The sequence below is a fragment of the Ranitomeya imitator genome, chromosome 3 (assembly GCF_032444005.1).
Source record: "Ranitomeya imitator isolate aRanImi1 chromosome 3, aRanImi1.pri, whole genome shotgun sequence".
Lineage (NCBI taxonomy): Eukaryota > Metazoa > Chordata > Amphibia > Anura > Dendrobatidae > Ranitomeya > Ranitomeya imitator.
Genome location: NC_091284.1, coordinates 571,967,680 through 571,994,380, shown reverse-complemented (window position 1 = coordinate 571,994,380; position 26,701 = coordinate 571,967,680). Strand labels below are relative to the sequence as shown.

At 43.5% G+C, this 26,701-nt stretch overlaps 1 protein-coding gene across 7 annotated transcripts in view; it reads left to right on the top strand.

Moving 5' to 3' along the window:
• Positions 1-9,514: 9,514 nt before the first annotated feature.
• Positions 9,515-26,701, top strand: part of POGLUT2 (protein O-glucosyltransferase 2) — a 279,270-nt gene continuing 262,083 nt past the window's right edge. For 6 of the 7 annotated variants that reach the window (XM_069757956.1, XM_069757957.1, XM_069757955.1 and 3 more), the window contains exon 1: positions 9,563-9,803. In XM_069757956.1, coding sequence (XP_069614057.1) covers positions 9,631-9,803 — 173 coding nt within the window. In that variant the 5' untranslated portion in view covers positions 9,563-9,630. Of the gene's footprint in view, positions 9,804-26,701 lie in introns of all 7 variants that reach the window. The other variant, XM_069757958.1, reaches the window with a different exon arrangement.

Sequence of the window (26,701 nt, the reverse complement as noted above, 5' to 3'; positions counted from 1 at the left end):
TCTATTTCATTCCTACGTTTGTCTTTTCATCTTGCTAACAGTCATTATATGTGGGGGGCTGCCTATTCCTTTGGGGTATTTCTCTGAGGTAAGTCAGGCTTGTATTTCTATCTTCAGGCTAGTCAGCTCCTCAGGCAGTGCCGAGTTGCATAGGTAGTGGATAGGCGCAATCCACTGCTGCTTCCAGTTGTGTGAGGATAGATCAGGTACTGCAGTCTACAGAGATTCCACGTCTCAGAGCTCGTCCTATTGTTTTGGGTTATTGCCAGATCTCTGTATGTGCGCTGATTACTGCACGCTGTGTTGCCTGATTGCCAGCCATAACACCATTCCATCAAAGTCTGCATTTCAAAACGTCACTGCTTCACTTCCGAGCCCTGGCATGTGCCCAAACAGTGGTTTACCCCCACATATGGGGTATCAGCGTACTCAGGAGAAACTGGACAACAACTTTTGGGGTCAAATTTCTCCTGTTACTCTTGGGAAAATAAAAAATTGCGGGCTAAAAAATCATTTTTGAGAAAATAATTTTTTTTTTTAATTTTCACTGCTCTGCGTTATAAACTTCTGTGAAGCAGTTGGGGGTTCAAAGTGCTCACCACACATCTAGATTAGTTCCTTTGGGGGTCTAGTTTCCAAAATGGGGTCATTTGTGGGGAATCTCCAATGTTTAGGCACACAGGGGCTCTCCAAACGTGACATGGTGTCCGCTAATGATTGGAGCTAATTTTCCATTTAAAAAGCCAAATGGCGTGCCTTCCCTTCCGAGCCCTGCCGTGCGCCGAAACAGTGGTTTACCCCCACATATGTGGTATCAGCGTACTCAGGATAAACTGGACAACAACATTTGGGGTCCAATTTCTCCTATTACCCTTTGCAAAATAGGAAATTCCAGGCTAAAAAATCATTTTTGAGGAAAGAAAAATTATTTTTTATTTTCATGGCTCTGCGTTATAAACTTCTGTGAAGCACCTGGGGGTTTAAAGTGCTCAATATGCATCTATATAAGTTCCTTGGGGGTCTAGTTTCCAAAATGGGGTCACTTGTGGTGGAGCTCCAATGTTTAGGCACACAGGGGCTCTCCAAACGCGACATGGTGTCCACTAACAATTGGAGCTAATTTTCCATTCAAAAAGTCAAATGGCGCGCCTTCCCTTCCGAGCTCTGCCGTGCGCCCAAACAGTGGTTTACCCCCACATATGAGGTATCAGCGTACTCAGGACAAATTGGACAACAACTTTCGGGGTTCAGTTTCTCCTTTTACCATTGGGAAAATAAAAAAATTGTTGCTAAAAGATCATTTTTGTGACTAAAAAGTTAAATGTTCATTTTTTCCTTCCATGTTGCTTCTGCTGCTGTGAAGCACCTGAAGGGTTAATAAACTTCGTGAATGTGGTTTTGAGCACCTTGAGGGGTGCAGTTTTTAGAATGGTGTCACTTTTGGGTATTTTCACCCATATAGACCCCTCAAACCGACTTCAAATGTGCGGTGGTCCCTGAAAAAAAAGGTTTTGTAAATTTTGTTGTAAAAATGAGAAATCGCTGGTCAAATTTTAACCCTTATAACTTCCTAGCAAAAAAAAATTTTGTTTCCAAAATTGTGCTGATGTAAAGTAGACATGTGGGAAATGTTATTTATTAACTATTTTGTGTCACATAACTCTCTGGTTTAACAGAATAAAAATTCAAAATGTGAAAATTGCGAAATTTTCAAAATTTTCGCCAAATTTCCGTTTTTATCACAAATAAACGCAGAATTTATTGACCTAAATTTACCACTAACATGAAGCCCAATATGTCACGAAAAAACAATCTCAGAACAGCTAGGATCCGTTGAAGCGTTCCCGAGTTATTACCTCATAAAGGGACACTGGTCAAAATTGCAAAAAACGGCCAGGTCATTAAGGTCAAAATAGGCTGGGTCATGAAGGGGTTAACATATATAAACTTACACGGAAATGCAGGAGTCCTTCTCGACTGCTAAAACACCAAACTATATAATAAACGGCATAAAAACAGTCTGTGGCAACTGTTTCCTTCATGATTATATTTCAATCTTTTCCATGAGCCTCAGAGTATATTCATAAATCTATACTCATCATAGTCACCATTAGTAATTGGCGCAGACTTTGGTGCAAACATTCAAAATGCTTCAGGTAACAGCAGGCATGTGGAGGCAGAGCCGCTGCCTGGTGATCTGGGGTCTGTACCTGAGCGAGGTTTCCCCCCATAATATAAGCAGGAAGGGTATGTGCATACTGTGGCCCAGATTTCATCATTTGCGTTTTTTTTATTCACGTTATTTCTTTTGACTTGTGGTGTTTACACCAAATAAAACAGCGCCCGCAATTCATCAATTTGGCTCTAGGACCAAAATTGCCCTTTTTTTCTGCCTTTGTTATTTTGACTTAAGGCAAAAGTCGCACATTTTTAAAAATGATGCAAAAAACGTAATATATACGGTATCTGGTGAACGTAAGATCACTTCGGGGGTGTGGGGAGGGGAGTAGAGTAGCACAAAATTTTGTGACTTTTTAAAAAAAGCTGTAATTTAATGAATCGAAAACATTGGGAAAAGGCAAACCGACGAAACAATCAGATAAATGACCGAACCACAGAAGACAACTAGAAAAAAAGGCACAAATTGGTCACAAATCATAAAGTTGCAGAGTTATTCACGCCAAAACCCTGGCAGAATGCAATGGTGGATGGCCCAGAGTGGTAGTACTGCAAAGGTGGATGGCCCAGAGTGGCAGAATGCAATGGTGGATGGTCCAGAGTGGCAGAACTGCAATAGTGGATGGCACAGAGTGGCAGAACTGCAATGAAGGATGGCCCAGAGTGGCAGAATGCAATGGTGGATGGCCCAGAGTGGCAGAACTGTAATGGTGGATGGCCCAGAGTGACAGAACAGCAATGGTGGATGGCCCAGAGTGGCAAGACTGAAATGGTGGATGGCCCAGAGTGGCAGAATGCAATGGTGGATGGCCCAGAGTGGCAGAACTGTAATGGTGGATGGCCCAGAGTGACAGAACTGTAATGGTGCATGGCCCAGAGTGGCAGAATGCAATGGTGGATGGCCCAGAGTGGCAAAACTGAAATGGTGGATGGCCCAGAGTGGCAGAATGCAATGGTGGATGGCCCAGAGTGGCAGAATGCAATGGTGGATGGCCTAGAGTGGCAAAACTGAAATGGTGGATGGCCCAGAGTGGCAGAATGCAATGGTGGATGGCCCAGAGTGGCAGAACTGTAATGGTGGATGGCCCAGAGTGACAGAACTGTAATGGTGCATGGCCCAGAGTGACAGAACAGCAATGATGGATGGTCCAGAGGGGCAGAACTGTAATGGTGGATGGCCCAGAGGGGCAGAACTGCAATGGTGGATGGCCCAGAGGGGCAGAATTGCAATAGTGGATGGCACAGAGTGGCAGAACTGCAATGGAGGATGGCCCAGAGTGGCAGAATGCAATGGTGGATGGCCCAGAGTGGCAGAACTGTAATGGTGGATGGCCCAGAGTGACAGAACAGCAATGATGGATTGCGAAGAGGGGCAGAACTGTAATGGTGGATGGCCCAGAGGGCAGAACTGCAATGGTGGATGGCCCAGAGTGGCAGAATTGCAATAGTGGATGGCACAGAGTGGCAGATCTGCAATGGTGGATGGCCCAGAGGGGCAGAAATGCAATGGTGGATGGACCAGAGTGGCAGAATGCAATGGTGGATGGCCCAGAGTGGCAGAATACAATGATGGATGGCCCAGAGTGGCAGAATGCAATGGTGGATGGCCCATAATGGCAGAATGCAATGGTGGATGGCCCATAATGGCAGAACTGCAATGGTGGATGGCAAAGAGTGGCAGAATACAATGATGGATGGCCCAGAGTGGCAGAACTGCAATGGTGGATGGCCCAGAGTGACAGAATGCAATGGTGGATGGCCCAGAGTGGCAGAACTGTAATGGTGGATGGCCCAGAGTGGCAGAACTGTAATGGTGGATGGCCCAGAGTGGCAGAACTGTAATGGTGGATGGCCCAGAGTGGCAGAACTGTAATGGTGGATGGCCCAGAGTGGCAGAACTGTAATGGTGGATGGCCCAGAGTGGCAGAACTGCAATGGTGGATGGCCCAGAGTGGCAGAATGCAATGGTGGATGGCCCAGAGTGGCAGAACTGTAATGGTGGATGGCCCAGAGTGGCAGAACTGTAATGGTGGATGGCCCAGAGTGGCAGAACTGTAATGGTGGATGGCCCATAGTGGCAGATCTGCAATGGTGGATGCCCCAGAGGGGCAGAACTGCAATGGTGGATGGCCCAGAGTGGCAGAATGCAATGGTGGATGGCCCAGTGTATCAGAATTGCAATGCTGGATGGCCCAGAGTGGCAGATCTGCAATGGTGGATGGCCCAGAGGGGCAGAAATGCAATGGTGGATGGCCCAGAGTAGCAGAATGCAATGGTGGATGGTCCAGAGGGGCAGAAATGCAATGGTGGATGGCCCAGAGTAGCAGAATGCAATGGTGGATGGTCCAGAGTGGCAGATCTGCAATGGTGGATGAACCAGAGTGGCAGAATGCAATGGAGGATGGCCCAGAGTGGCAGAATGCAATGTTGGATGGCCCAGAGTGGCAGAATACAATGGTGGATGGCCCAGAGTGGCAGAACTGCAATGGTGGATGGCCCAGAGGGGCAGAATGCAATGGTGGATGGCCCAGAGTGACAGAATGCAATGGTGGATGGCCCAGAGTGGCAGAATACAATGGTGGATGGCCCAGAGTGGCAGAATACAATGGTGGATGGCCCAGAGTGGCAGATCTGCAATGGTGGATGCCCCAGAGGGGCAGAACTGCAATGGTGGATGGCCCAGAGTGGCAGAATGCAATGGTGGATGGCCCATAATGGCAGAACTGAAATGGTGGATGGCGCAGAGCGGCAGAATACAATGATGGATGGCCCAGAGTGGCAGAACAGCAATGGTTGATGGCCCAGAGTGGCAGAACTGTAATGGTGGATGGCCCAGAGTGGCAGAACTGTAATGGTGGATGGCCCAGAGTGGCAGAACTGTAATGGTGGATGGCCCAGAGTGGCAGAACTGTAATGGTGGATGGCCCATAGTGGCAGAACTGTAATGGTGGATGGCCCAGAGTGGCAGAATACAATGGTGGATGGCCCAGAGTGGCAGAATGCAATGGTGGATGGCCCAGAGTGGCAGAATGCAATGGTGGATGGCCCAGAGTGGCAGAATGCAATGGTGGATGGCCCAGAGTGGCAGATCTGCAATGGTGGATGCCCCAGAGGGGCAGAACTGCAATGGTGGATGGCCCAGAGTGGCAGAATGCAATGGTGGATGGCCCATAATGGCAGAACTGAAATGGTGGATGGCGCAGAGCGGCAGAATACAATGATGGATGGCCCAGAGTGGCAGAACAGCAATGGTTGATGGCCCAGAGTGGCAGAACTGTAATGGTGGATGGCCCAGAGTGGCAGAACTGTAATGGTGGATGGCCCAGAGTGGCAGAACTGCAATGGAGGATGGCCCAGAGTGGCAGAATGCAATGGTGGATGGCCCAGAGTGGCAGAACTGTAATGGTGGATGGCCCAGAGTGACAGAACAGCAATGATGGATTGCGAAGAGGGGCAGAACTGTAATGGTGGATGGCCCAGAGGGCAGAACTGCAATGGTGGATGGCCCAGAGTGGCAGAATTGCAATAGTGGATGGCACAGAGTGGCAGATCTGCAATGGTGGATGGCCCAGAGGGGCAGAAATGCAATGGTGGATGGACCAGAGTGGCAGAATGCAATGGTGGATGGCCCAGAGTGGCAGAATACAATGATGGATGGCCCAGAGTGGCAGAATGCAATGGTGGATGGCCCATAATGGCAGAATGCAATGGTGGATGGCCCATAATGGCAGAACTGCAATGGTGGATGGCAAAGAGTGGCAGAATACAATGATGGATGGCCCAGAGTGGCAGAACTGCAATGGTGGATGGCCCAGAGTGACAGAATGCAATGGTGGATGGCCCAGAGTGGCAGAACTGTAATGGTGGATGGCCCAGAGTGGCAGAATTGCAATAGTGGATGGCACAGAGTGGCAGATCTGCAATGGTGGATGGCCCAGAGGGGCAGAAATGCAATGGTGGATGGACCAGAGTGGCAGAATGCAATGGTGGATGGCCCAGAGTGGCAGAATACAATGATGGATGGCCCAGAGTGGCAGAATGCAATGGTGGATGGCCCATAATGGCAGAATGCAATGGTGGATGGCCCATAATGGCAGAACTGCAATGGTGGATGGCAAAGAGTGGCAGAATACAATGATGGATGGCCCAGAGTGGCAGAACTGCAATGGTGGATGGCCCAGAGTGACAGAATGCAATGGTGGATGGCCCAGAGTGGCAGAACTGTAATGGTGGATGGCCCAGAGTGGCAGAACTGTAATGGTGGATGGCCCAGAGTGGCAGAACTGTAATGGTGGATGGCCCAGAGTGGCAGAACTGTAATGGTGGATGGCCCAGAGTGGCAGAACTGTAATGGTGGATGGCCCAGAGTGGCAGAACTGCAATGGTGGATGGCCCAGAGTGGCAGAATGCAATGGTGGATGGCCCAGAGTGGCAGAACTGTAATGGTGGATGGCCCAGAGTGGCAGAACTGTAATGGTGGATGGCCCAGAGTGGCAGAACTGTAATGGTGGATGGCCCATAGTGGCAGATCTGCAATGGTGGATGCCCCAGAGGGGCAGAACTGCAATGGTGGATGGCCCAGAGTGGCAGAATGCAATGGTGGATGGCCCAGTGTATCAGAATTGCAATGCTGGATGGCCCAGAGTGGCAGATCTGCAATGGTGGATGGCCCAGAGGGGCAGAAATGCAATGGTGGATGGCCCAGAGTAGCAGAATGCAATGGTGGATGGTCCAGAGGGGCAGAAATGCAATGGTGGATGGCCCAGAGTAGCAGAATGCAATGGTGGATGGTCCAGAGTGGCAGATCTGCAATGGTGGATGAACCAGAGTGGCAGAATGCAATGGAGGATGGCCCAGAGTGGCAGAATGCAATGTTGGATGGCCCAGAGTGGCAGAATACAATGGTGGATGGCCCAGAGTGGCAGAACTGCAATGGTGGATGGCCCAGAGGGGCAGAATGCAATGGTGGATGGCCCAGAGTGACAGAATGCAATGGTGGATGGCCCAGAGTGGCAGAATACAATGGTGGATGGCCCAGAGTGGCAGAATACAATGGTGGATGGCCCAGAGTGGCAGATCTGCAATGGTGGATGCCCCAGAGGGGCAGAACTGCAATGGTGGATGGCCCAGAGTGGCAGAATGCAATGGTGGATGGCCCATAATGGCAGAACTGAAATGGTGGATGGCGCAGAGCGGCAGAATACAATGATGGATGGCCCAGAGTGGCAGAACAGCAATGGTTGATGGCCCAGAGTGGCAGAACTGTAATGGTGGATGGCCCAGAGTGGCAGAACTGTAATGGTGGATGGCCCAGAGTGGCAGAACTGTAATGGTGGATGGCCCAGAGTGGCAGAACTGTAATGGTGGATGGCCCATAGTGGCAGAACTGTAATGGTGGATGGCCCAGAGTGGCAGAATACAATGGTGGATGGCCCAGAGTGGCAGAATGCAATGGTGGATGGCCCAGAGTGGCAGAATGCAATGGTGGATGGCCCAGAGTGGCAGAATGCAATGGTGGATGGCCCAGAGTGGCAGATCTGCAATGGTGGATGCCCCAGAGGGGCAGAACTGCAATGGTGGATGGCCCAGAGTGGCAGAATGCAATGGTGGATGGCCCATAATGGCAGAACTGAAATGGTGGATGGCGCAGAGCGGCAGAATACAATGATGGATGGCCCAGAGTGGCAGAACAGCAATGGTTGATGGCCCAGAGTGGCAGAACTGTAATGGTGGATGGCCCAGAGTGGCAGAACTGTAATGGTGGATGGCCCAGAGTGGCAGAACTGTAATGGTGGATGGCCCAGAGTGGCAGAACTGTAATGGTGGATGGCCCATAGTGGCAGAACTGTAATGGTGGATGGCCCAGAGTGGCAGAATACAATGGTGGATGGCCCAGAGTGGCAGAATGCAATGGTGGATGGCCCAGAGTGGCAGAATGCAATGGTGGATGGCCCAGAGTGGCAGAATGCAATGGTGGATGGCCCAGAGTGGCAGAAATGCAATGGTGGATGGCCCAGAGTGGCAGAATACAATGGTGGATGGCCCAGAGGGGCAGAAATGCAATGGTGGATGGCCCAGAGTGGCAGAATACAATGGTGGATGGCCCAGAGTGGCAGAATGCAATGGTGGATGGCCAGAGTGGCAGAATACAATGGTGGATGGCCCAGAGGGGCAGAATACAATGGTGGATGGCCCAGAGTGGCAGAATGCAATGGTGGATGGCCCAGAGTGGCAGAATGCAATGGTGGATGGCCCAGAGGGGCAGAAATGCAATGGTGGATGGCCCAGAGTGGCAGAATACAATGGTGGATGGCCCAGAGGGGCAGAAATGCAATGGTGGATGGCCCAGAGTGGCAGAATACAATGGTGGATGGCCCAGAGTGGCAGAATGCAATGGTGGATGGCCAGAGTGGCAGAATACAATGGTGGATGGCCCAGAGGGGCAGAATGCAATGGTGGATGGCCAGAGTGGCAGAATACAATGGTGGATGGCCCAGAGGGGCAGAATACAATGGTGGATGGCCCAGAGGGGCAGAATGCAATGGTGGATGGCCCAGAGGGGCAGAATGCAATGGTGGATGGCCCAGAGTGGCAGAATACAATGGTGGATGGCCCAGAGTGGCAGAATACAATGGTGGATGGCCAGAGTGGCAGAATGCAATGGTGGATGGCCAGAGTGGCAGAATACAATGGTGGATGGCCCAGAGGGGCAGAATGCAATGGTGGATGGCCAGAGTGGCAGAATACAATGGTGGATGGCCCAGAGTGGCAGAATGCAATGGTGGATGGCCCAGAGGGGCAGAATGCAATGGTGGATGGCCAGAGTGGCAGAATACAATGGTGGATGGCCCAGAGGGGCAGAATACAATGGTGGATGGCCCAGAGGGGCAGAATGCAATGGTGGATGGCCCAGAGGGGCAGAATGCAATGGTGGATGGCCCAGAGTGGCAGAATACAATGGTGGATGGCCCAGAGTGGCAGAATACAATGGTGGATGGCCCAGAGTGGCAGAATACAATGGTGGATGGCCCAGAGTGGCAGAATACAATGGTGGATGGCCCAGAGGGGCAGAATACAATGGTGGATGGCCCAGAGGGGCAGAATACAATGGTGGATGGCCCAGAGTGGCAGAATACAATGGTGGATGGCCCAGATTGGCAGAATACAATGGTGGATGGCCCAGAGTCTTCTTGCTGAATTTTTGGACGGATTTGGAGACTTTCTTCTCCAAAACGTCCTGCACGTTTCCTAAATGGGAGACGCCATAGATATGAATAGGAGACAATGTAATGTGAACACAGCCTTGGGCTCCCTGGAGCTTCCCGCACACCACGGAGCAGACGGCTGAGGTGACGTCTGCAGCTGATGGCCGCCGCTCTGGCCGCCAGGAAGGTTCCTCCCACATCCTCCGCACATCTCTCCTGGCAGCCGCACTCCCGGCCCCCAGTGTCCATGTTCTGGCAGCTCCTTTTAGTAGCCGCTATAGCAGCCCCCCTGCGCTGCACCGAGAGCCCCCCGGCTGTGAGCGCCGAGCTCAGCGGAGTATGGGGTCCGGGGCTGCGGGGGGAGGCAGCGCTGCCTGCACGGTATTTCTACATCCAGGCAGCGGACACACAGGGAAACAAGTGAGTACACAACTATGCCGGAAAGTGAGGAAGGCGGTGTCCATGGCAACCAAGTATGCTACTAATTCCAAAAATGGCAGCTATGTGTAACCGTCCCTCCTACTGTGTGATGTTCTGTACGGGGAGAACTGGGGGAACAGGAGCCATTGTAGCTCTCATTGTGTACATGCATCACCAAAGGCCAGACTTGTTACACAGCTGTATATGTCACCTACAGTATATACCTTACCTATGTTATACAGCTGTATATATCACCTATATACCTCCTCTATGTTATACAGCTGTATATGTCACCTACAGTATATACCTCCTCTATGTTATACATCTGTATATGTCACCTACAGTATATACCTTACCTATGTTATACAGCTGTATATATCACCTATATACCTCCTCTATGTTATACAGCTGTATATGTCACCTACAGTATATACCTCCTCTATGTTATACATCTGTATGTCACCTACATATCTCCTCTATTTTATACAGCTGTATATGTCACCTATATACCTTATCTATGTTATACAGCTGTATATGTCACCTATATACCTCCTCTGTGTTATACAGCTGTATATGTCACCTATATACCTCCTCTATGTTATATAGCTGTATATGTCACCTACAGTACATACCTCCTCTGTTATACAGCTGTATATGTCACCTATATACCTCCTCTATGTTATATAGCTGTATATGTCACCTACAGTATATACCTCCTCTGTTATACAGCTGTATATGTCACCTATATACGGGACGTACTAAACTGCATATTGGGATTATGGGATGATGGGATGATGGGATGATGGGCTGCAATACTAGACTCCACCACTAGATGGCAGCACATTTTACAAATGCAGCCCAGGAAATGACTTCTTGTAATATAGGAAGAAGGGAATTCAATGGAAATACTTAAATGAATCAGAACATCCACAGGGCTGGATTAAAGTTTAATAATAGAACCAGGGAAAAAAGATTGTAACTATATGGGATTATGTGTAGAATATCAGGTTACACACGCCTGGTGATATATCTCATCAACATCTCATAGGAATATGGGTATAACTATTGTTCTGTATGGGGATTATGGGTGAAATATCACAAATACACATGCCCAGGAACATACTTCATCAACATCTCATAGGAATATGGGTATATCTATTGTTCTGTATGGGGATTATGGGTGAAATATCACAAATACACATGCCCAGGAACATACTTCATCAACATCTCATAGGAATATGGGTATATCTATTGTTCTGTATGGGGATTATGGGTGAAATATCACAAATACACATGCCCAGGAACATACTTCATCAACATCTCATAGGAATATGGGTATATCTATTGTTCTGTATGGGGATTATGGGTGAAATATCACAAATACACATGCCCAGGAACATACTTCATCTACTTCTGACAGGAATATGGGTATAATTATTGTTCTGTATGGGGATTATGGGTGAAATATCACAAATACACATGCCCAGGAACATACTTCATCTACTTCTGATTGGAATATGGGTATAATTATTGTTCTGTATGGGGATTATGGGTGAAATATCACAAATACACATGCCCAGGAACATACTTCATCTACTTCTGATTGGAATATGGGTATAATTATTGTTCTGTATGGGGATTATGGGTGAAATATCACAAATACACATGCTCAGGAACATATTTCATCTACTTCTGATAGGAATATGGGTATATCTATTGATCTGTATGGGGATTATGGGTGAAATATCACAAATACACATGCCCAGGAACATACTTCATCTACTTCTGACAGGAATATGGGTATAATTATTGTTCTGTATGGGGATTATGGGTGAAATATCACAAATACACATGCCCAGGAACATACTTCATCAACATCTCATAGGAATATGGGTATAACTATTGTTCTGTATGGGGATTATGGGTGAAATATCACAAATACACATGCCCAGGAACATACTTCATCAACATCTCATAGGAATATGGGTATATCTATTGTTCTGTATGGGGATTATGGGTGAAATATCACAAATACACATGCCCAGGAACATACTTCATCAACATCTCATAGGAATATGGGTATATCTATTGTTCTGTATGGGGATTATGGGTGAAATATCACAAATACACATGCCCAGGAACATACTTCATCTACTTCTGACAGGAATATGGGTATAATTATTGTTCTGTATGGGGATTATGGGTGAAATATCACAAATACACATGCCCAGGAACATACTTCATCTACTTCTGATTGGAATATGGGTATAATTATTGTTCTGTATGGGGATTATGGGTGAAATATCACAAATACACATGCCCAGGAACATACTTCATCTACTTCTGATTGGAATATGGGTATAATTATTGTTCTGTATGGGGATTATGGGTGAAATATCACAAATACACATGCTCAGGAACATATTTCATCTACTTCTGATAGGAATATGGGTATATCTATTGATCTGTATGGGGATTATGGGTGAAATATCACAAATACACATGCCCAGGAACATACTTCATCTACTTCTGACAGGAATATGGGTATAATTATTGTTCTGTATGGGGATTATGGGTGAAATATCACAAATACACATGCCCAGGAACATACTTCATCAACATCTCATAGGAATATGGGTATATCTATTGTTCTGTATGGGGATTATGGGTGAAATATCACAAATACACATGCTCAGGAACATATTTCATCTACTTCTGATAGGAATATGGGTATATCTATTGATCTGTATGGGGATTATGGGTGAAATATCACAAATACACATGCTCAGGAACATATTTCATCTACTTCTGATAGGAATATGGGTATATCTATTGTTCTGTATGGGGATTATGGGTGAAATATCACAAATACACATGCTCAGGAACATATTTCATCTACTTCTGATAGGAATATGGGTATATCTATTGATCTGTATGGGGATTATGGGTGAAATATCACAAATACACATGCTCAGGAACATATTTCATCTACTTCTGATAGGAATATGGGTATATCTATTGATCTGTATGGGGATTATGGGTGAAATATCACAAATACACATGCCCAGGAACATACTTCATCTACTTCTGACAGGAATATGGGTATAATTATTGTTCTGTATGGGGATTATGGGTGAAATATCACAAATACACATGCTCAGGAACATATTTCATCTACTTCTGATAGGAATATGGGTATATCTATTGTTCTGTATGGGGATTATGGGTGAAATATCACAAATACACATGCTCAGGAACATATTTCATCTACTTCTGATAGGAATATGGGTATATCTATTGATCTGTATGGGGATTATGGGTGAAATATCACAAATACACATGCTCAGGAACATATTTCATCTACTTCTGATAGGAATATGGGTATATCTATTGATCTGTATGGGGATTATGGGTGAAATATCACAAATACACATGCCCAGGAACATACTTCATCTACTTCTGACAGGAATATGGGTATAATTATTGTTCTGTATGGGGATTATGGGTGAAATATCACAAATACACATGCCCAGGAACATACTTCATCTACTTCTGACAGGAATATGGGTATAATTATTGTTCTGTATGGGGATTATGGGTGAAATATCACAAATACACATGCCCAGGAACATATTTCATCTACATCTGATAGGAATATGGGTATATCTATTGTTCTGTATGGGGATTATGGGTTAAATATCACAAATACACATGCCCAGGAACATACTTCATCTACTTCTGATAGGAATATGGGTATATCTATTGATCTGTATGGGGATTATGGGTGAAATATCACAAATACACATGCCCAGGAACATACTTCATCTACTTCTGATAGGAATATGGGTATATCTATTGATCTGTATGGGGATTATGGGTTAAATATCACAAATACACATGCCCAGGAACATATTTCATCTACTTCTGATAGGAATATGGGTATAATGGTTCTTTGTGGGTATTATAGTTGATATATCATGAATACACATGCCCAGTGTCATATTCAATCAATTCCTGGTAAGAACACGTATGTGTACAATTATTGTTTTATATGTTGATTATTGCTAAAATATGATGAAACATTTCATTAACTTCCGGTAAGAATATGGGTATATTTATCTATATATATAACTAGATTGTGGCCCGATTCTAACGCATCGGGTATTCTAGAATATGCATGTCCCCGTAGTATATGGACAATGATGATTCCAGAATTCGCGGCAGACTGTGCCCGTCGCTGATTGGTCGAGGCAACCTTTATGACATCGTCGCCATCGCAACCATGACATCTACGTCGATACTGTGCCCGTCGCTGAATCAGAAACGCGGGATGTCTACGTCCTTTATGACATCATCGTCATTTCCAGGACAGACAGACAGTCAGACGGAAAAACCCTTAGACAATTATATATATAGATTGTCTAAGGGTTTTTCCGTCTGTCTGTCTTTCTGTCTGTCTGTCTGACTTTCTGTCTGTCTGTCTGTCTGTCTGTCCTGGAAATCCCGCATCTCTGATTGGTCGAGGCCGCCAGGCCTCGACCAATCAGCAACGGGCACAGCGACGATGATGTCATAAAGGACGTAGAAATCCCACGTTTCTGATTCAGCGACGGGCACAGTATCGACGTAGATGTCATAATGGTTGCCATGGCGACGATGATGTCATAAAGGTTGCCTCGACCAATCAGCGACGGGCACAGTCTGCCGCGAAGTCTGGAATCATCATTGTCCATATACTATGGCCATGTCATAGAGATGAGCAGTCTTGCACCATACTTCTTCCTTATATACCTATATTATTCTCAATACATTGTTCTTTATAGGATGTTGGATGTTTTGCAGGATTTTATTGGTTACTTAGGTTTGTTGACATCAATAACTTTTAATGGAGATATATAGAATTGTTTTTAAATAACTTTTAATAAAATAATAGGTTTTATACCCATATTCCTATCAGAAGTAGATGAAGTATGTTCCTGAGCATGTGTATTTGTGATATTTCACCCATAATCCCCATACAGAGCAATAATTATACCCATATTCCTATCAGAAGTAGATGAAATATGTTCCGGAGCATGTGTATTTGTGATATTTCACCCATAATCCCCATACAGAACAATGATTATACCCATATTCCTATCAGAAGTAGATGAAGTATGTTCCTGGGCATGTGTATTTGTGATATTTCACCCATAATCCCCATACAGAACAATAGATATACCCATATTCCTATCAGAAGTAGATGAAATATGTTCCTGAGCATGTGTATTTGTGATATTTCACCCATAATCCCCATACAGAACAATAATTATACCCATATTCCTATCAGAAGTAGATGAAGTATGTTCCTGAGCATGTGTATTTGTGATATTTCACCCATAATCCCCATACAGAACAATAGATATACCCATATTCCTATCAGAAGTAGATGAAGTATGTTCCTAGGCATGTGTATTTGTGATATTTCACCCATAATCCCCATACAGAACAATAGATATACCCATATTCCTATCAGAAGTAGATGAAGTATGTTCCTGGGCATGTGTATTTGTGATATTTCACCCATAATCCCCATACAGATCAATAGATATACCCATATTCCTATCAGAAGTAGATGAAATATGTTCCTGGGCATGTGTATTTGTGATATTTCACCCATAATCCCCATACAGAACAATAGATATACCCATATTCCTATCAGAAGTAGATGAAGTATGTTCCTGGGCATGTGTATTTGTGATATTTCACCCATAATCCTGTTAAGTCCTTCTCAGTCCCTGGCTTACTAGAGGTAGGGATCCTGAGTAAATGACACGCAAACAAGGTATTGTGTGATCATATACAAGGGAAGCCCAGGAGCACATCTCTCTCTCTGGGCTTTGCCCTCCCTTTATATAGAAAAGAATTATTCTTTTACAGACATGCGCACAAGCGCTCATATTTCACTATCTCTTACATAAACAATCTATACCAGTCTTTATCAGTAGAAAGTTACATCATCTGGAAGGTGAATGAAAGGCTGCTATTGAAAGAAGGAATGCACACATGATTACTTCCATAAAAGGAAATGTCAAGTCAGCAGAAATGTATCTTGTTGTAAGCGAGATTTCTCAGGAAGAAGACAAGATGGATTGTTTTAGTTCAGTCTGATCTCCACAATTCCCCCCTTTGACATTTTCTTTTATTTATTTTATTACCACAGGGCCAAAGACAAAGCCTTTATTTGGTATTACACATGTACATGCTTGTATTCAATAAGAGAATCAAATCTAGTATTAATTCTTCCGTTTAACTCTCGCAACCTTTTCTTTGTTTTGCAATAAGTACAGATATTACAAAGGGATAGCAAAATAAGCGCAATAATCAGTATTAGCAAAGGATAACATAAGAGAAGAAGGAAAAAAAACTTTATACTCTTGCATCTATTACACAAAGTTTATCTGTGCATACTGAGATACTCTTGAGCACAATCTGGAATAGTACGTATATGACTACAATAATCATAACTATATGTATTATGCTCTGCATAATCCCAGCAACCCACCCACCGATTCCTCTGAACCAGTTGGCTGGGTTAAGAAAAGAAAAGGTATCTGACCACCAGCTATCCTTATTCTGGTCATTGTCTTTGTCATACTGATCTCTGAGTCGTTGTACGTCCTTTAATTTAAATGTCATACTCATAGTACTATTCGGGTCTATATAATGACAGCAGGTGGGTCCGATGATTTGACACATACCCCCTTGTGAGGCAGTTAGGTAATCCAATACCAGGGTATGTTGGTTAGTGACTATTATAAGCTGATTCTGTACAGCTATACTAGTGTTTAATATGTCCAATATATCCCAGATCTGATCATCTAGATAATCCGTGGCTCTAACTAATTTATCCCACATCTGTGTTAACATAGGATAAATAAAAATGGTACTAGCAATTTTGTTAGGAATTCCCATTTGTACTATATGTGGCCTCCCCGAGGGACGTGGTGAGTTATCTGCAGCTCTTTTATACAGTGTGTGCTTGGGCACGGCTTGCATATTCACTTGTTTATTTGAAATTATGAATGTAGCCGGGGTTAGGCGTCCTAATGTACAAGTACCCTTTATACCTACGGGAAGCGATTTATATGCTCCTTCTCCGCATATCCAAAATGTACCTTCAGGCAGATCCCATAGAGCTGAGTGCTGCAATACCAATCTGTGAGCCAAGTCCACAAATCTAGATACATTCTGAAGCATACACCAAGAGGGTTTTTGTCCCAAGGGGCTACAGTACCCGGCTGCGGGATTCCCACATACAGGCATTCCTTTGATATACTCATTGGATTCATTACAAACCAGGTTCCCCGGCTTACTTGTACAACTGTTTGCATCACCTTGGGGGAACAATTTAGAATGTTTCCATTTTCTATTATGTATGTATCTTTCCAATACTACAGGTTTGAAAGCATCAGAGGGGGGGACGGTTGTACTGAAACTAAGCTGTAGATTTTCTGTGGGGACCTGTCCTAAATTAGTTAATCCAGTCTTATTTCTAGGTACCCATTTTCCTCCCCTAAATGCTAAATATTGTAGATGTCTGTTACTCCCTGAGAGATTACCCTGCCACCAAGGAAATTCTACCCATCCCACAATTGGTATGGCGATTGTAGTATTCCACAGCCTAGCATTACCAATTTGGTTGTTGGCCAGGTTGTCTGAACAATTAGGCCAAGCGAATATTTCTTCTGCTAATACGGGAACTGCTAGAAAAGGTATACTTGTGGCTGATACCGGCGAATGGGTACAGATCCAACAATCTGTCAGGGTTTGTGTATTGTTTAACAAGTCATGCACTAATTTTCTATGATGTTGTACGAATCTATTGTTCAAAGGGGCTAGAGAATTCAGTCTATCCCACGCCTCCGTTGAGGTTATCATTATTAACATCAATATCATGAGTTTATACTGCTTTTCTTGCAATGGCTTGCATGTATCCATGATGCCTTTCCTTCAAGCTTGACTGATGTAGGTGTTGTCAACAGGACTTGGAAGGGTCCGTCAAACCTTGGTTCTAGAGCCTTTCTGGTGTGTCTTTTTACATAGACTTGATCACCTGGTTCCAACTTGTGACTTCCTTCTGTGTTGTCAGGATCTGGAAGGGAAGCAAAAACTTGTGCATGCACCTTAGTTAATTGTTTCTGAAGATTTTGCACATAAGAAGTCAATGACTCAATATTTAACACAAGTTGCTGTGGAAAATAACATCCTAAATTGGCAGTCCTGCCAAACAAAATTTCATATGGAGACAGTTTAGTCTTACCCCTTGGGGTATTGCGTATTGAGTAAAGGGCCAGTGAAAGGCATTCTGTCCAAGGCTTTCCTGTTTCAGCCATGGCTTTCTGTATTTTTAATTTTAAAGTTTCATTCATGCGTTCTACCTTACCAGAACTTTGAGGATGGTACGGAGTGTGTAACTGACTTTCAACACCCAACATTTTCAGTACATTTTGAAATATTTCTCCAGTAAAATGAGTACCCCTATCTGACTCGATCACTTCAGGGAGACCGTAACGGGGTATCAGTTCGGCAACTAGCTTTACAGCAGTGTTTTTAGCTGAAGCCTTCCGAACTGGATAGGCCTCTGGCCACCCCGAGAACATGTCCACACATACCAACACATACTCATACCCATTACTTTTTGGCAGCTGGATAAAGTCTATTTGTAATCGCTGAAACGGGTAGAGAGGTCGGACGTGGTGCTTCATAGGGGTCTTTGCTGTCTGTCCGGGATTATGTGTCAGGCATATAGCGCATGCAGCACAATAGTCTCTTGCATAGTTGCCAAAACCTGGAGCCAACCAGACTTGCTTTGCCAGTAGTGTCATTGCATTTGCAGACACATGAGTAGGGTGGTGCAGTCCACCAACTACAATCGGATACCAGGCTCTAGGTAGACATATTAGTCCATCTTTCTTCCAAATTCCCGCTTGTTCTTCTGCCCCTTCCTTTTTCCACCTGTCCCTCTCCTCTTCTCCTGCATCTTCCTGTGCTTGTCTCAGTCTATCTTCAGTATTTTCTGTGGGGTTTACAGTATGAACCTGTTGTAAGGGTTTGACAGCTGCTGCTTTGGCTGCTTTATCAGCCCTATCATTTCCCCTAGATTCCCTAGTGTCGAGTCTCACATGTGCAGCTACCTTGATTACTGCTACTTCTTTTGTTTCTTGTGCAGCCTCTAAGATCTGTTTGATCAGAGAAGCATGTTTTACAGGTTGTCCTGACGCTGTCATGTAACCTCTAGCTCTCCAGATTACTCCAAAATCAAACACAATACCATGTGCATACCTAGAATCAGTGTATATATTAGCTGTCTGGTTCTCAGCTATTTTAAGAGCTTCAATCAATGCTCTTAGTTCTGCTTCTTGTGCAGACTGTTTCGGTGGAAGTGGTTCTGCTTTGAGAGTTTCAGATTCTGACACAACTGCATACCCTGTATGGAAGTTACCTGTGTCATCTGCAAACCTACTACCATCTATAAACAGCTCTAAATCTGGATTTTGAAGTGGTGTTTCGGATACATTGGGTAAGCCTACCGTTTCTTGTAAAATGAGCTCTGTACAATCATGTGTGTCTGTAGGGAAAAAATTTGCGTGTGGATCAGTGTCCTTATTCCCCCCTTCAGACTCGAGAGGTAGCAGTGTAGCTATATTGAGAGTCTGAAGCCTAGCAAATGTGATAGTAGAGGGGAGCAACAAAGAACACTGCAGCCGCAAATGTCTGGCCATGGAAATGTGTTTTGGTTGGACCTGGTTTAATATCCCATAAACATCATGTGTAGTTTGAACTGTGAGTGGATGCTCTAGAACAATTTCTGATGCTTTGTCCAACAATAGTGAGACAGCAACAACTACACGTACACAGGTTGGCGCTGCTCTAGCTACGGGATCTAACCTTGCTGAAAGATATGCAATTGGTCTTTGTTTCCCTGCATGCTTCTGGGTAAGAACTCCTGTAGCATGGGAATCAACTTCTGCAGCCATAAGCTGAAATGGTTTGGTGTAGTCTGGTAGCCCTAACGCTGGAGCTGAAACAAGGGCATCTTTTAATTGTTGGAACGAAATCTGACCTTCTTTTGTCAACAAATAAGGTTCACTTTTTACACAGTCATACAGTGGTTGCATTAGTTGACTGGCATGTATAATCCATTGTCTACAATGAGACACTATTCCTAAAAATGCTCGTAGCTGTTTATGATTTCTAGGCTCATTCATCTGTCTTATTGCTTCAGTTCTTTGTGGTGTAAGATGCTTTTTACCTTGAGAAATGCAATGACCTAGAAAGACCACTTTGGTCTGACAAACTTGTAGCTTTTGTCTATTCACTTTACACCCTTCTTTTTCTAAAAAACATAGTAAACTCACAGTGGACCTTTCTGCAGTTTCTAGATCTGGGCAGCAAAGTAGTAGGTCATCCACATACTGCAAAATTACTACCTGTGGTTCGGGTTCAAACCTCTGAAGGACTGTTTGTAGGGCATTTGAATAAAGAGTAGGGGAGTGTATCATTCCCTGTGGAAGGCGTGTCCACGCCAACTGTTTGCCCTTAAATGTAAATGCAAACAAATGCCAACTGTCTTGGTGTAAAGGAACCGAGAAAAATGCATTTGAAAGATCTATTACAGTAAATACTTGAGAACTGGCTGGTATCTGTGATAGTAACGTATGAGGATTGGGTACAACTGGGGTGATTGGATCTAGAACTTTGTTTATTTCTCTTAAATCATGTACCATACGATATTTGGGCATAGAACTCTTATCAAGAGTTCTCTTTTTGACTGGATACAGAGGAGTGTTAGCAGGTGATTGTATCTCTACCAAAACTCCTTTCTCTTTATATCCCTCTATCTGTTTTGTAATCGCTAGTTCCTGCTGGGCACTCACAGGGTATTGTCTGAGCTGTGGGAGAACAGTTCCTGGTTGCACAGATAGTTTTACAGGAGAGATATGCAATAGTCCCACATCGGTGTCACCCTGTGCCCACAGTGTTTCTGGGACCATTGAGAGGTCTAGATCTGTGGTGTACTCTTTTTCTTCAGCATAATCCTCAAAAGCCTGAATTCTAACATATTGTTCTAATGTTTCTGCATCATCAGGGATAGTCAGTATAACTGTGCCATCTTCCCTAAAATTGATGTTAGCTTCTAATTTCTTTAGGACATCAGTTCCTAACAAACATGTTGGGGCACCTCTGGCATACAAAAATCTGGATGCAAAACATTTAGGTCCTAATGAGACCTCTAGGGGCACAGTATATGGCAGTGTTCGAATTACCCCATCATAACCCTCAGCAAAAGTTGTTTGTTCTGAAATATCTTCCGGATTCGGAAGAAAATCTTGATTCAAAATTGAGGAAGTTGCACCTGTATCTATCAAAAATGGAATCTCTCTCCCCCCCACATTCACCTGTATCATAGGTCTTCTAGCTGGTAGGGAAGTTTGTAACACATCGAGTCAATCTGAATCTGGTATGGGACCATCTATGATGGTAGATTTCTGCTGGTTGTCCGTTTGGGGAGGGTTATTTCTGGGAACAAATTTGCCTGACTTTATATCTGCCAACGTCTTCCTGCACTCTCTTTGGAAATGACCTGGCTTTTTACAGTAGTGGCAAGGAAAGTTGTGTCTCACTCTTCCTCCTGTATTAGCTTGTGCTATTCTAACAGGCTTACAATTCTCTCTCATATCCATGACTATTCCTAAACATCGTTGTTTCACAATATTTGGTTGTTCAATTGTTCTCCAATCTGGAGTAGAGGATTTAAATTTTTCTCTGATTTTCGGATCTAGCCCCTCTATTAATTGTTTTGTAAAAAGTCTCCTTACTGAAGCATCAGTCAAATCCAATCCTTCATCCCTAAAGCTATTTTCTAATTCTTGACTATATTCTTCAATACTTTGCCCAAATTTCTGCATAATCACACCCGTAGATCCCCTTTCCCTCTGTTTTTCTCTCATGAAAATTATTAATGCCTCTGTGAACTGGGTACCTGATGCTTCTGTCTGTAAGGCACCCCCTTCTGCCACTGGTCTATTGGGCTGTAGGTGTGTCAATAATTCCTGAAAAAGTCCAGGGGACATTTTCATTCTACATAATTCTTCCCCGTCCGCCCAGACCCCAGCATGAGTCTGCATGATTTGTTGTATGTATTGTGCAAATCGGATGGGATATTGAGTGGGATCAGGCGCATTATGCAGGAGGGACATACCTTCAGCAGGGGACCAAGGAAAATACTGTCGGGTCTGGTGATATCTAGTTCCCATTACCCCGTCAGCACCAGGTTCCCTAAAGGGTCTTGGTACTACCCTAACAGGGGCAAGTACAGCGCCATGTCTAGGTGTACCACAGACTAGGCAATCATTTCTCCAATCTGGATTTTGTTGTCCACAGTGTGAACATACCCATCCTCCTACCCCACCAAGATTGGGATACAAGGCTGGAAATTGTTTTCCTCCTTCTGCTCCTCCAGATGGTACAAATGATTGGGCTTTTGGATCTAGGTAAGGTGGTGGGATTATGTCACAACTTTTTCCCTTCCCCATAATCCATTTGGAAGTGTCTGGATCATACTTCCAATTCTCCTCTTTAGCTGTTTTTGAGACCTCTATCATACAGTGTATGATTTCTTCCCACCCATTGTCTTTGATAATTCCACCTCGTTCTTTACTCAGTCTTTCCCATTCAGTGCTAAACATAAGTGCTTCTGAAATTCCCAATTTTTCTCTTACCCTTCTAATCTGACTTCTGACTGTCTTCCCACATCTTTCCTGTATGATATCTGCTGCTTCCACTTGTCCTAAGACGGTTTTTGTCTGTTTATTTCCCATTTTTCTTTTTTTTTTTCAATATTAGCTATTTCTACCCCAGGTGACGTTTGGACAATCACTTATCCTAGGTGATGTCTCGTTGCCTTCTCTCCTAGGGAGCTAAAATATTGAAGGGCTGATCTGCTCCATTCTTTCTAATGTGCAGAATGTACTTAAGTGCTATTATGCACGCAAACAGACCCAGCAACACCATACAGATCACAAAACTTTCTGTGTCAGTTAGCATACTTGTCCCAGGCTCATGGACCCGCGTCCTGGGCTCATTCTATCAAACCTTATCCAGAAATGAAGGAGGTTAAGCACTTAAATGAGAGTCAAGCATGGGCGGAGGTCTCCCCGAAAGGACGCAACCACATGACCCAGTTAGGCTGACTTCCGTGTATAAGGCTTATACCCCAACTATTTCGGCTTATTTTTCTACGCACTTTTGCTCTTCTTTCACAACATACCACAACCTTCACTCTGTTCACACACTGCCAGGGACAGGACTCATAAATCTATACAATATAGTAACCCGAGTTTTATAGGTATCTACTCACTACTAGACTAACCCAGCATGACACGGCTCATAGAGATCTTTCGGATAATACAAGGCAGATAAAAGAGAACTAATAATGTCTCTTACCTGGCCAGGTTTTTCAGTTCATTTGCCGTCCATTATCCCAGATCTCCATTGTCCGTATCTGCAGGTGAATCTCGAGCAAATACTCTCATCTCGGGTCCCTGTTCGGTGCGCCAAAGAAATGTTAAGTCCTTCTCAGTCCCTGGCTTACTAGAGGTAGGGATCCAGAGTAAATGACACGCAAACAAGGTATTGTGTGATCATATACAAGGGAAGCCCAGGAGCACATCTCTCTCTCTGGGCTTTGCCCTCCCTTTATATAGAAAAGAATTATTCTTTTACAGACATGCGCACAAGCGCTCATATTTCACTATCTCTTACATAAACAATCTATACCAGTCTTTATCAGTAGAAAGTTACATCATCTGGAAGGTGAATGAAAGGCTGCTATTGAAAGAAGGAATGCACACATGATTACTTCCATAAAAGGAAATGTCAAGTCAGCAGAAATGTATCTTGTTGTAAGCGAGATTTCTCAGGAAGAAGACAAGATGGATTGTTTTAGTTCAGTCTGATCTCCACAATCCCCATACAGAACAATAGATATACCCATATTCCTATCAGAAGTAGATGAAATATGTTCCTGGGCATGTGTATTTGTGATATTTCACCCATAATAACCATACAGAACAATAGTTATACCCATATTCCTATCAGAAGTAGATGAAGTATGTTCCTGGGCATGTGTATTTGTGATATTTCACCCATAATCCCCATACAGAACAATAGATATACCCATATTCCTATCAGAAGTAGATGAAATATGTTCCTGAGCATGTGTATTTGTGATATTTCACCCATAATCCCCACACAGAACAATAGATATACCCATATTCCTATCAGAAGTAGATGAAGTATGTTCCTGGGCATGTGTATTTGTGATATTTCACCCATAATCCCCACACAGAACAATAGATATACCCATATTCCTATCAGAAGTAGATGAAGTATGTTCCTGAGCATGTGTATTTGTGATATTTCACCCATAATCCCCACACAGAACAATAGATATACCCATATTCCTATCAGAAGTAGATGAAGTATGTTCCTGGGCATGTGTATTTGTGATATTTCACCCATAATCCCCATACAGAACAATAGTTATACCCATATTCCCTTCTTGCTATATTACAAGAAGTCATTTCCTGGGCTGCATTTGTAAAATGTGCTGTCATCTAGTGGTGGAGTCTAGTATTGCAGCCCATCATCCCATCATCCCATCATCCCAATATGCAGTTTAGTCCGTCCCCCTATATACCTCCTCTATGTTATATAGCTGTATATGTCACCTACAGTACATACCTCCTCTGTTATACAGCTGTATATGTCACCTATATACCTCCTCTATGTTATATAGCTGTATATGTCACCTACAGTATATACCTCCTCTGTTATACAGCTGTATATGTCACCTATATACCTCCTCTATGTTATACAGCTGTATATGTCACCTACAGTATATACCTCCTCTGTTATACAGCTGTATATGTCACCTATATACCTCCTCTATGTTATACAGCTGTATATGTCACCTACAGTATATACCTCCTCTGTTATACAGCTGTATATGTCACCTATATACCTCCTCTATGTTATACAGCTGTATATGTCACCTACAGTATATACCTCCTCTGTTATACAGCTGTATATGTCACCTATATACCTCCTCTGTGTTATACAGCTGTATATGTCACCTATATACCTCCTCTGTGTTTGTTATACAGCTGTATATGTCACCTATATACCTCCTCTGTGTTATACAGCTGTATATGTCACCTACAGTATATACCTTACCTATGTTATACAGCTGTATATATCACCTATATACCTCCTCTATGTTATACATCTGTATATGTCACCTATATACCTCCTCTATGTTATACAGCTGTATATGTCACCTACAGTATATACCTTACCTATGTTATACATCTGTATGTCACCTACATATCTCCTCTATTTTATACAGCTGTATATGTCACCTATATACCTTATCTATGTTATACAGCTGTATATGTCACCTATATACCTCCTCTGTGTTATACAGCTGTATATGTCACCTATATACCTCCTCTATGTTATACAGCTGTATATGTCACCTATATACCTCCTCTATGTTATACAGCTGTAGATGTCACCTACAGTATATACCTCCTCTGTTATACAGCTGTATATGTCACCTATATACCTCCTCTATGTTATATAGCTGTATATGTCACCTATATACCTCCTCTGTGTTATACAGCTGTATATGTCACCTATATACCTTATCTATGTTATACAGCTGTAAATGTCACCTACATATCTCCTCTATTTTATACAGCTGTATATGTTACCTATATACCTTATCTATGTTATGCTGCTGTATATAGCAAATAGATCAATGGCTGCACTCAAAATTTACTGTGCTAAAACAAGGAAATGTGCAATTACATCCAAACACAGTTGGTTCTGAGCTTCCTATATAAGCAGGCTTTACCACGTTATTAGCCATAGGTAAGTGTTCACACTAGGCAGTCAGCTCAGGCACCCATCCGTTCTGAAATTACCTTGATGTTTGGTGGATGGGCTCACAACTTTTGGCCAAATCTTGTGCTAAGAATCTCATGTGTTTTTTCATATATTTCACAAGCCATTATGCTATTTCCTTGCTCTAGCACAGATGAATTTTGAGTGCAGCCATTAATCTATTTGCTATATGACTTTTTTGGTTATGCACCAGTTCAGACTAGATTGCTGTTCAGTCAGTTTTCCTATATTTACTATGCTGCTGTATATGTCACCTATATACCTCCTCTATGTTATACATCTGTATATGTCACCTATATACCTATGCTGTGTTATACAACTGTATATGTCACCTATATACCTCCTCTATGTTATACCGCTTTATATGTTACCTATATACCTCCTATATGTTATACAGCTGTATATGTCACCTATATACCTTATCTATGTTATACAGCGGTATATGTCACCTACATATCTCCTCTATTTTATACAGCTGTATATGTCACCTATATACCTCCTCTATTTTATACAGCTGTATATGTCACCTATATACCTCCTGTATGTTATACATCTGTATATGTCACCTATATACCTATGCTGTGTTATACAACTGTATATGTCTCCTATATACCTCCTCTATGTTATACAGCTGTTTGTGTCACCTATATATCTCCTCTATGTTATACAGCTGTTTGTGTCACCTATATATCTCCTCTATGTTATATAGCTGTTTGTGTCACCTATATACCACCTCTATGTTATACAGCTGTATATGTCGCCTGTATACTTCCTCTGTTATACAGCTGTATATGTTACCTGTATACCTCCTCTATGTTATAATAATAATAATAATCTTTATTTTTATATAGCACTAACATATTCCACAGCGCTTTACAGTTTGCACA